This window comes from Dendrobium catenatum, unplaced genomic scaffold (genome assembly GCF_001605985.2).
Source record: "Dendrobium catenatum unplaced genomic scaffold, ASM160598v2 fragScaff_scaffold_1022, whole genome shotgun sequence".
NCBI lineage: Eukaryota > Viridiplantae > Streptophyta > Magnoliopsida > Asparagales > Orchidaceae > Dendrobium > Dendrobium catenatum.
The window spans coordinates 2,447,603-2,459,818 of NW_021319484.1; the positions used below are offsets into that span (position 1 = coordinate 2,447,603).

The 12,216-nt window shown below is 33.1% G+C and overlaps 1 protein-coding gene across 2 annotated transcripts; it reads left to right on the forward strand.

The window, feature by feature from the left end:
• The first annotated feature begins 1,730 nt into the window (after positions 1-1,730).
• On the forward strand, positions 1,731-11,773 carry LOC110107705 (acetylornithine deacetylase). Of its 2 annotated transcripts, none has more exons than XM_028697951.1 (10): positions 1,731-2,175; positions 2,596-2,840; positions 2,959-3,067; positions 3,589-3,727; positions 3,872-3,929; positions 9,641-9,658; positions 9,774-9,896; positions 10,603-10,759; positions 10,854-10,887; positions 11,039-11,439. In XM_028697951.1, the coding sequence occupies exons 1-10, from the start codon at positions 1,840-1,842 to the stop codon at positions 11,041-11,043; spliced, it is 1,224 nt and encodes a 407-aa protein (XP_028553784.1). In that variant the 5' UTR covers positions 1,731-1,839; the 3' UTR covers positions 11,044-11,439. The 2 variants fall into 2 exon arrangements, with proteins under 2 accessions (XP_028553784.1, XP_020693701.1); XM_020838042.2 differs by lacking the exon at positions 11,039-11,439 and adding an exon at positions 11,483-11,773 and having other exon boundaries at positions 1,732-2,175.
• The last annotated feature ends 443 nt before the right edge of the window (positions 11,774-12,216 follow it).

Genomic DNA, 12,216 nt, shown 5'->3' on the forward strand with positions numbered 1-12,216 from the left:
GCCGGTGACCACCGGATTTGGAACCGGCGGTTTTCCGGCCGTTACGCCGCCGGTTATCTGACCGACGGCTGACCGGCAGTCATATTACCGACGGTCATTCGGCGGTTTAGGTGGACGTCGTTTGTTTCTTAAACCGCCGGTAGACTGCCGGTTCCTTTACCGTCGATAGCCGATGGTTCGAGCCGTCGGGATTACCGACGATGTAAACCGCCGGATGTCCACCGTAACACCGCCGGTAATAAACCGGTAATAATATTATTCTTTTATCAAATATATATATATATATATATATTCATTCACTTCATATGATATATTTTAGTATTGTCAAAGATAGAGCTTGATTATTAGTTTAACACTGACTTTGGGCACTAATATTGGTGATGTTAGGAATTAAAATTGGCATTGATGCTATTAGAATCAATCAATAAAAGTTATAATAGAGACAAAAGTTACATCCTTAAAAACTATAACAAACTCTTTAAGGGGAAATAATCGCTAGTTCTAAGTTGATGCAGCAGTTCAATAATTCAAAGACTGCAGAAGAAAATACAATAAATCTTTAATGATGTATTTTCTTTAGTAAGATCAAGTAGTTATCTTTTATTTTAAGTTTGGTTGCTCTCCTATCTCAAATACTTACTCCAAACCATCCCAACATCTTCTCTCACATCTTAAGCCTCTTCTAAGATGAGGGAAAAAATATATATTAGCCATGCCATAGTGAGCTCCACGGTGTCTATCTTTTTCGAGCCGGTTGATGAGTTGTCATGGCAAGTTTCGTTGTGACTTCATTGGTCTTGTTGATGCGTTGTCCTAAAGAGCTTTTTCATGACTTTTATTTGTTTACACTGTTAATGTCGACACATCACTCTAACAAGTTGTATTGTGACTTTGTTATGCCTCCATGACTAGCAGAACGTGATAAAGGTGATGAGATTGTCAACGTGTGAATGTGGTGATGGTGAAATGATCGACGACCTGCAAGAGTGATCGAGATGAGATCTAGATGAAATTTGGGAGTAAGTGGTATTTTTGTTGATATTTAAAATGTTAATTGTTATATGTGGAAAAAAAAAATTTAGACATCAAATATGTAGATGAGAAAATTTTGAGCGATATGTATATAAACTCCCACATATATTTTTATTAGCATAAAATAAGTAAATTATTTAAATATTTATTTATTTTAAAAATCATTTATTGGTTATAAGTTCAGAAGCATGTTTTAGAAAAGTAAGAAATTTAAATTTATTATTTGATTGTATTGGCAGAAATCAACATTAAAGAACAAAAATTTCATAAAAATTCTCTCAAAAATAATATTTAATTTCTAGTTAAAAAATTAAAATAAATACAATTTATTTTTAAAATTTTCAACTACAAGTAATCAGACACGGCGCTTAAGCAAGATAAATTAAAAATAAAAGTTATAAAGAAATTAAGTTAAAATAAGTTTTTACATATTTTTTTAGTTGTACATAAATCAAATAAAAAAAATTCTTCTTTCATTTATGATATTTTTTATTAGGAGAGAATATATGATATTTAATTATTTCAAATAATTTTTTTTCTCATTTTTATTAAAATTACATAGAAAAAGAAAATTTAAAAAATGTTCACACAGCATTTCTTAAATAAATTTAATTACTATAAATTACACTGTAATAAATACAAATTATTAAATTATTTAAAAAAAGTACAGTCACCAAAAATTTCTTCAGCGCAATGAATTCCCCGCACGTAAAAATTTGATCTTGCGTCATTTTCCTCGAGACAATTGCATTCGAATCTCCGCAACGTCCTACACCTCCTCCCTCCTCCTCGCGCCACCGGCGAAGAATGGCTTTTTCTTCTCCTTCGATCAAAGACCTAATTGGTTCCCTCGACCGCGATTCATACGTTTCCCTCCTCTCAAAGATCATCGGCGAGGCCCGTCACGTGCAGAACAATCCGCCGGATCTCATCCCAAAGGAAGACCGTGTTGCCCGCCATGTTCTTGATGCGCTTCTCCCCCTCAGCACCTCCACTGACGGTGGTCCCCTTGTCGTCTCCCACGTCAGCTACGCTGAGGGCCGCGGCAACATAATCGTCGAATATCCTGGCTCCACCCCTGGCAAGATCCTCTCCTTCGTCGGGTGCCACATGGACGTCGTCACCGCCGATCCCGCCGACTGGGTTTGCTTCTGGTCGATTGCGCTTTTTGATTTTCTAGGGTTTTGGCTAATCGCAATGTTTTGATCCAAACGCTTCTTTGTTGGTAAAGACGCTCTGCGTAAAAGCGTGTTTACCTTTGTTCTATTATGAAAGAAAGAACAATGGCTTGAAAACCTAGAGCCAAAGATGGTCCTCATGCGTATATAGGGTTATAAAGCTTTACCTTCATAAAAAACGATCTTTTTAGGGTACTAAGTTGAGTAATTTCTCGATACATTTTATGTAACTCGACCCAATTTGTGGTTTTTTGATTCGAAATATATGTCAACTTTAATCCAACTTGTTGGCCGCCCCAATCCCGATTGTTACCATCTATGATGGATGGTCTACTATCTTGCTTGTATTTCCCTTAATATTTTGTGGTGATTTGGCTAATTGCAGGATTTTGATCCCTTTTCTTTGGGTGTGGACGGTGACAAGCTGAAGGGCCGTGGGACGACGGATTGCTTGGGGCATGTCGCCCTCGTGACGGAGCTCATGCGAAAGCTTGGCCAAGTGAGGCCACCGCTCAAGAATACGGTGGTCGCAGTTTTTATTGCTAATGAGGAGAATTCATCGGTGCTTGGGATCGGTGTGGATGAGCTCGTGAAGGATGGGCTACTTGATAAGCTCAAGCAAGGACCTTTGTGAGTATCCGCCATCATTAGTTGTGGATCGTTGAATGTTTGTGGCTTTATTGGAAGGTTAAATTTTTTTTTTTGACTTTTAGCTATTTGTTTTGTTTAAAATGGTGGTCTATTAAAGGTTTTGGATTGATACTGCTGACAAGCAGCCTTGCATTGGTACTGGTGGGATGATTACTTGGAAGCTTCGAGCGACTGGAAAGCTTTTCCACAGCGGTTTTCCCCACAAGGTAACTTTTTGAATGCGTACATCCTGATATTTTAGTTATGGCAAGTGACTTTTGGAGTATTACACATATCACACGTAATGTTCGAACTCAAAACCTCTTGATTAGTAATCAAAGCTTTCAACCAACATATCAATTTGGCCTACATGGAGTATGATGAGTGAATACTTGTGATTTATGATCAGGATTTGTGATCATATTAGTGATATGTGTTTGCAATTTCAATCTTAATTAAACTGATTTCTAATAGAGAAACTAATTTGGAAAATATTATAAGTTTTATAGAGAAACTAATTTAAAGTGATTCAAAGCACCTGTGAGCCTCTTCGATTTTGATTATTTCTAGAACAAGGAGGAAATAGCCTGATATTTCTCATAGTTTTATTTCATTGTGCTCTTTTTTGGTTTGGATATAGTGCTATATTTGTTTTATTTTTGCTTTAATTTTATTGAGAAGAATAATGACTAGTCTAAAAGCTAGCCAACTGTTAAGGGGGGGCTTAAAAATTAATTCAATATGACAGACAATCAATCCTTTGGAGTTGGCCATGGAAGCACTCAAGGAAATACAATCCCGCTTTTATCAAGATTTTCCTTCACATCCTCAGGAGCAGGTATATGGCTTTGCTACACCATCAACTATGAAACCAACACAATGGACCTGTAAGCCCTTTTAACTATTATTGAATGCAAGTAACAACTTTGATAATTTTGCAAGTATTTAGGAGCAGATAGCTGATCATAAATGATGTAAGATGTTTCTTTCTAGAGAATGCTCATACATGTTTTGGCTAATAATTTTTGCAGATCCGGGAGGTGGTATCAATCAGATTCCAGGGGAATGCTCAATATCAGGAGATGTAAGGTGTGTATTTGTTATGCACTAGTTCAACTTATGCGTCTGATAATGCCGTCTTTCCATTTTTTTCTGCATTTGCTTGATTATAATTGTTTATAAGATGAACTTGCTCTATGTACAGTTGCACTTTGAGAAAGAAATATTACCCTTCTTGATAGAGTCAACTTAGCATTTGCTATGTTATTTTTCCAATTCATCACTTCCTAAAAGAATCAATTAAATTTCAATTAAATTCAATTAAATCTTATACTCAGCGCATAAACAACAATAACTGTCATCAAGGAAAGGAATATTATCCAAGCTATTGATGTAGTTCAAGTGAAGTGTATTAAGGATAAAGGTCAAAAAGTGCTTTTATTCGAAGAGGATATTCAAAAAAGGTGGATGAGATATTTTGCTAAACTTTTCAATGAAGATTATGATAATGCGATTGATTTTAGTGATTTTAACATTCTAAATGAAAATAAAGATTTTTTTTTTATTGGTGTATTAGTAAAATCGAAGTTAAAGATGCTTTAAAGAAAATGAAGTGTGAAAAAATTGTTGGACCTGATGATATTCCAATAGAGGTTTGAAAATGCTTAAGAGATGAAGGAATTCCTTGGCTTACTAAAAATTTTAATATTATTTTGAAGACTAAAAAGATGTCAGATGAGTGTGTTGATTCATATTTTTACGAATAAAAGTGATGCACAAGATTGTACAAATTATTGAGGAATTAAGTTAAAATGTCATACTTTAAAACTATGGGAGAGAGTTATGGAGCATAGGTTGTGGCATGACACTAATGTTTCGCAAAATCAATTTGGATTCATGCCAGGTAGGTTTACTTTGGAAGCTAAACATTTATTGAGAGGTTTGATGGATAAGTATAGTGAGAATAAGGAGGATCTATATATGATTTTTATTGATTTAGAAAAAAACATATGATAAAGTTCCAAGAGAAGTGTTATGGAGAGTTCTCCATAGGAAAGGGGTTGATAATGATTATATTCAAGTCATTAAGGATATGTATGCAGGAGCTGGCACTTGTGTTCAAATGTAAGGTGGTTTGACCAAGTATTTTCTTATTTCAGTTGGATTACATCAAGCATCAGCCTTAAGCCCATATGTTTTTTGCTTTAGTCACGGATGTTCTCACCAGTCATTTGCAAGAAGTTGTAACATGGTGTATTCTTTTTGCTGATGATATTCTTCTTGTTGATAAGACTAGAGAGGGAGTTGAAGTTAAACTTGAATTATGAAGGTCAACCTTAGAGTTTAAAAGCTTTCATTTGAGTAGATCTAAAACTGAATATGTGAAGTGTAATTTTAGTAATAATAGATCTAGTGGGGATTGTGACTTTGGGCGATTAAGTCATTAATAAGAGTACACATTTTAGATATTTTAGGTCTATTGTTCAGAGTGATGGTGAAATAGTTGGGAGATATTATTAGTAGAATTCAAGTTGGATGGTTGAAGTGGAGGAATGCATCAGGCTTGTTGTGTGATAGAAAAGTCCCTCTCAAACTTAAGTGAAAATTCTATAAGATGGTAGTGAGACCTACAATGCTTTATGGTGCATAATGTTGGCGATTAAAAGAGAAGCATAATATTAAGTTAAGTGTTGTAGAGATGAGGATGCTCAGGTTGATGAGTGTCTTTACTCGTAGAGACAAGATACGAAATGAGCATATACGTGAAAAAGGTTAGAGTAGCTCCAGTGAAAGATAAGATTAGAGAGAGTTGCCTTAGATGGTTTGGTGACATAAAACGGCGGCCTTCCGATTACCCAATTAGGAAAGTAGATGCATTAGATTTGACTTATGTTAAGAAAGGTAGATGTATACCTAAAAAGACTTGGTTAGAAAATATTATAAATGACATTTCTTTATTAGATTTATATGAGAATTTGACTCTTAACATGTCACATTGGAGAAAAAGGATTTATGTAGCCAACCCCACATAGTGGGATAAAGGCTTGTTGTTGTAGTATTGAAGTATGACACCGTGGAGCTTAGTTTAGGCAGTGGATGATCCAAGTTTTAAGAGAGGGGGTGGAAAGGTTACCTTGAATTTAAAGGGGGTAACATTTTTATATCATACATAATTACAATATAGTTATATAAGGGTTCATCTAAATTACAATATAAGGGTTCATCCAAATTACTATATATATATATATATATATGGTTTCTAGCTATATAAGGGTTCATCCAAATTTTATGGTGGGCGAGGGCCACCATCAATCACCCCTAATTTTATTATTGGGTCAAAGATTTTTATTTTTGATCTATATGAGAAGAAAAAAAAAAATATAGCATGCATACAAAATTTAGGGATTACATCAAGCATCCCCTTTAAGCCCATATCTTTTTAGTCATGAATGTTCTCATTGGACATTTGCAAGATGATGTATCTTAGTGTATGTTTTTTGTTAATGATATTCTTCATGTTGATAAGACTAGAAACAATGTTGATCTTGAATTATAGAGTGAAAATAGTCTAAAGGTTTTTGTTTGAGTAGATCTAAAACAGAATACATTGAGTATAATTTTAGTAGTCATAGATCTAATGGTTGGATTGTGACATTGAGTGACATTGTCAAACCAATAAGAAAATTTGGAACATGCTAAAAGTAGGACGGAAAGAAATTCACCAAACAAATGCCTCTTGTATAAGGTAACACTCTTTCCCAAAAATCTTCAAGACTCTTGTTTGATCAAGAAAGGAATAGCACATCCAACTATAATTAATTCAAGAACCAATTGATGTTTTAGTTAAGGCCTAAGATCCTCATTTCTAATCATATATGCTAATGGAAATTCCTCTTAATCAGTTCAAAAGGAAAAAATAAAAGGGCTATAAAATAGAAAAAAATGCTAGAGTTACTAGAGTTTAGTATGGAAGAACTCTTGTTAGAATCCAATAATAAGTGCATGACGATTACCAAAGTTGGATAATTCATAACAAAAATTACTACAGGCAGTGGCCACCAAACACCATTGCATGAATATAATATTGAATCATAACTCCACTTTTATAAGCCTTAAAGATTCTAGACGCTACCATTAAATAGAGGATGGATCATAAAAGCCCCCTCTATACATAGGAAGATCATAGAAATTATCACTGAATAAAAAGACGGATCACAAAAATCACTGGAAATCATTAAAGGAGAATTACTTTGGAGAACTAAATGAATATAGAACTATAGCGACTCGATCATGAAGAAAACCATCTAAGCTGCTGAATGGAAACTGTTTTAAATCAACTTTGCTTGTCTTAGACGCATCTCTTGCATTCCTTGTAGAAATATCTGTTAATCAACATACATAAGTTTATCTCTTAATTAAACAATGTACCTTTGATATCCACCATCAATAATGAACACGATTTGATCTTCAATAAAAAGCTTCAAGAGTAAAGTTAATATGATACGCTGGATGTGATATTTGATGGGGGAGATAGAGAGAATAATTAATTACATTGACTGATGACTCAAACAATTAAATTAGATAAATTAAAATTTTGTCGAGTATTAGAATCTTTTTTTATTTTTAGCTTTAAGTCTTCCAACTATTTTGTTGTATGAACACTTTTTTTTTGTATGAACACATTTTTTTTTGTATGAACACATATAATTCTATTTTTCTAGCCCTTAATTTCTTAAGGATTTCTGTAGGAAATATTTTTAGATTTTAGTAAACCATTATTTTCTCACCCGGATTGATTTGAATTTCACGTACCTCCTGCCCTTAATTACAGTAGACTTATATAATTGTCATAGTTAACTGTACGCTTCTCACTAATAATTTCATTCAAATCTTACTTGTGACTAATTCATGGTGCATATAGGAAAATATTTAAAATACTTATATATTTTCTAATGAATACATAATTACAACTAATTTCTAAATGGGAAAATGATGAAGAAAACTCAATATATATATTAGATTTCATTAAAAAATATGGTAATTAAAAAAACAGACAAATATGACTTGTTAATCATGACAACTAATGCAAAAGGATTTAAATATTAATCTGAGTTATGAATCCTTAGACTCAATTAGATATATGTGGTTTTGAAACTCATGCTTTCTTGGAAGAAGTTATCCTGAATGAATTTTCAGTGTGTTGATGTAGTTTGATTTTCTCAATAAGGTTATTTTAATGAATATATAAGTCAAGAAACGAATAACCAAAAATAAAATTGATTTTGGTTTGATTATTTTTCATAAGAATAATGTTAAGTTAATGTATTAAGATTTATATTATGAGTTTATTCAATTGATTTAGCATATTCAGCATTAATGATTTGTTTTGTTTCACAATCAATAATTGATTTAGATCTTATTTGAAGATTTAGTTCATATATGATCTCAGATTCATGTTTAACCTTTTTTCAGCATTAGGTTTAGGTTCGTGAGTGTGTAGACTCGGGTGCCTATTAAGATTCAAAAGAATTAAATGTAATTATTTTTCTGTCTAATTCATCATTTCAAAATGTTCATAAATGCAAGATTTCTTTGTTGGTGTGTTTGCCATGCTTTATAATTTCTTTTAATGAATTTTTTTTTTCATAAGAATTTTAAAAATAGTTGCAATTGTCCTAGTAGGAGGTTATTTATAATATTTATCAAACTCAAAGTTCATGATTGTGTAGACTCAGGTGCCTATTAAGATTCAAAAGAATTAAATGTAGAATCATTTTATAAACTAAAATCATAGCTAATAATGAGCTAACCCTTAGTTTAATAAATGAACTAAAGACCAGCTCATAAATGAGCTAAAATTTCAGCTCAATTTTGATTGAGCTAGTAGACTCAAGAGAAGCCAAAATACATATTATTTTAGACTTGTGTTGACCCCCCCTTTGTCTACATCATTATTTTTCTGTCTAATTCATCATTTCAAAATGTTCATAAATTAAAGATTTTTTTTGTTGGTGTGTTTGTAATGCTTTATAAGGCCATCTCCAATTATAAAACTCATTTTCCACTTCAAAATGCAACAACTCATTTCCAACCAAGCTCCATTTTCTAACACTAAAAAAAGAATATTCTGTGTATATTCTTTTTCTTATTTCATATTTGTTTTTAATCATATTTTTATATTTATCAATTTTTTTGAATTAGATTGACGTAAAAAAATTGCATCGGGCATCACTTTGGGACAATGCCATGCGAATTGGAGTTCAATTGGAGCAGTCGAACAACTGCATACGCCTGTAAGGCGCTCGTTTGGAGATGGTCTAAGATCTTTTAATGATTTTTTTTCATAAGAATTTTAAAGAGTAGGTGCAACTTTCCTAGTAGGACGATAGTTATAATATTTCTCAAGCTCAAAGGTTTGAGTAAGCCTAATCTAATGCCTGTGTTGAATTCTTGCATACTTCATGTTTTATTTCTTCCTTATGACCAAAATTGTAGTAAAACTTGATAACCAACCTACAAGACTTTTAAATTTAAGAAAATATTCAAACACATTATTAGCCACATAAATCTCTTAAAAATTTAATATTAAGGCAAGTAGATGACCATAATTGTATAAGTAGTCACGCAAGTCACTAGAAGTCGTGTCCATTGAACACTATTATATTAATATAGGTCATTAGAATATTAGCTTTGTTACTTATAGCGGCATGGTTTGTACCTTTTTCCGATGATATCAGTGTTCATAAAGATGCTTCTAATTCTTTTTTTTTTCTTTCTTTCTTTTTTTTTTTTGGGTGCAGGTTAACTCCTTTCTACAGGTGTGCTTCTTAATCTCTACTTTTTTCAGTACATTCGATGATTATTTTTGTTAATTTTCTGCTCGAACCTGAAAGGAAAACTAAACTATTTGTTTTTCTACGTTATCCTATACAGACCGGCAGATGTAACCAATAAATTGCAGGAGTATGTAGATGATATTAATGCAAACATAGAAAAGCTTGGCACACGAGGACCAGTGTCAAAATATGTTCTTCCACATGAAAATTTGAGGGGAAGGTCCAACTCTCTTCTCCTTAAGATTTAATAGTAAATGATTGAGAATAAATGAAATATGATTTACTTGAAATCTTGTTCTATCCAACGTAGTGTTAGGCCGGTCCTTGGGCCGGCTCAACTCTATTACAGGAGGCGGAACTTGTTATCCACCATGGATTTTGCCCACCCACATTGAGGGCCCCACTAGTCCAAGTGAATTCAAATTGAAAAGGAGGGGGGGGGGGAGGCTTGGGCTTGGGAGGGAAATTAGATTAGGAAAATTTTTGTATTAAAGAACAAATGATGTTTATGGAAGGATTATGTTTTGATTTGTTCTCAATTAGGGTTTTTTGACGGCTTGGGCTCTAGACTCTCTTGTCTAGAGATTTGGGAGAGATGATCCTCCTCTCGAATTGAGGATCTCTTGTACATTTACTTCGTTCTTGTTTCGCTTTGCTTTCTATAAGATTATCTATCGTTTGATTGTTCTTCCACCATATTTTCTTCGATTTTCTCGCTGTTTTACCGATTATTGTTAGGTTTGCTTGCAAACTCAAGTATTTTCCATTAGGGTTACTTGCGAACTCAACTATTTCCTATCACATAGCTAACTCAATGCTCTAAGAAATTTCCTTACAATCATTATACTCCAATCAGTATACTTGATGCAGCAGTTACTTAATTATCCTTGATGCTTATCACTTTTCACTAGATTTTTATCTTTCAGGCTTACTATTAGTTTTGATGAAGCTGCAATGTCTGGGGTTGCGTGTGATCTCAACTCCCGTGGATTTCATGTTTTATGCAAAGCAACTGAAGAAGTGATTGGATATGTGAAGCCATATTCAATTACTGGAAGTTTGCCCTTAATTAGTGAATTGCAGGTTTACATTTTTTTCTTAAATAAACTTTAAGTTGTCTTTTTCTAGGAACTGAATCACAAACTTTTTTTTTTAATTTTTTTTTATTACCCTATAGCATGAAGGCTTCGATGTTCAGATTTCAGGATTTGGTAAGCTTATTTCCTTATTATGTTACTGTATTTTGAAACTGAATTTCTCTAAAAATGCTTTAAATGTTTCAATAAATACATCGAAAAATCATTTTTCTTTTTCTCAACTAAATTTGTCTTTTCAATTTTCTTTTTTTATTGACATGGGAAGTGTGAACTTGGGTACTTTTTATGGAGATTATTCTGTGAGGAGGCCGAATGCAGTTCTACGTCCGAAGATGAATCAGTTGCAGCCACGTCAGCAGTACCGAGCAAAAGGGTGACGTGACACATTCTGATTGATCTTCAGGCCGCATTTGGCGTCTGCACAGCATAATTTTTCCTTTTTATGAGATGTTGATTGATGGTTGTCAGACCTATGCCCTTTTGTTTTTAGTTTCAATTACTCATTGGAAAAAAAATAAAAGCTTAAAGGTCTCTTCCATCTGCCATTACATCTAGGAGTAGAATGATCCAACCAAAGCAAGCTTAAATAAGTCTGCTGATTTCTTGGTTGATCTGCTCATTTTTATTTCTTGCGAACAAGACATTCTCTTATTACATATTCTGTTGGCTTGAGTTACTGATACCTCTAAAAACTCTCAACAATTTACAGGCATAATGGATACATACCATGCAAAGAATGAATACTGCCTTTTTTCAGACATGTCTCAAGGTTTTCAAGTGTTCCTCAGCATTATTTCCCAGTTAGAAGAAGATTGAAATAACTCCAACTGAAAAGAAGAAGAAGATTACAACAGATATGTCAGCATTGCATTGCAGTAAATTGGTTTCACTATTCAAGGTTTAATGGATTCATTTGTTTCTATGATTTCTGTTATTAATTAACTCTTATAATAAACTTGTGGGAAACTTTAGCATTTAAATATGGAAGTGAATATCTAAGGAATTACTGAGCTTTCTCTCTCTATTAATTATTCTGTGTTGTCGTCCGGAGACGAATCAGGACACTACACGTCACTTTTTTATTGTGTACTGAATGACATGACACATTTTGATTCGCCTCCGGACGATCAGGTGATAACCTCATAGAATAATTTCTCCTCTCATAGAAGGTGCTCTCATTTACAAGAATTTCATTTGGATGTGATAGCAAGTGATGGTTCCGTCAGTCTTTTTTTAAGAAGTTTGTTTGGTTTGATGGGAAGGTTAAGCAATGGGAGCAAAAAAAATTTCTTAGTGAGGGTAAAAATTGGTTATTTAAAGAATATAATTAATCATTTTTAATATATATATATATATTTATGATATTAAATTTTAATGTTTTAGAGGAGACATAAATTGAATATTTTGATAAATATTATATTTACTAATATAATACATAGGTTA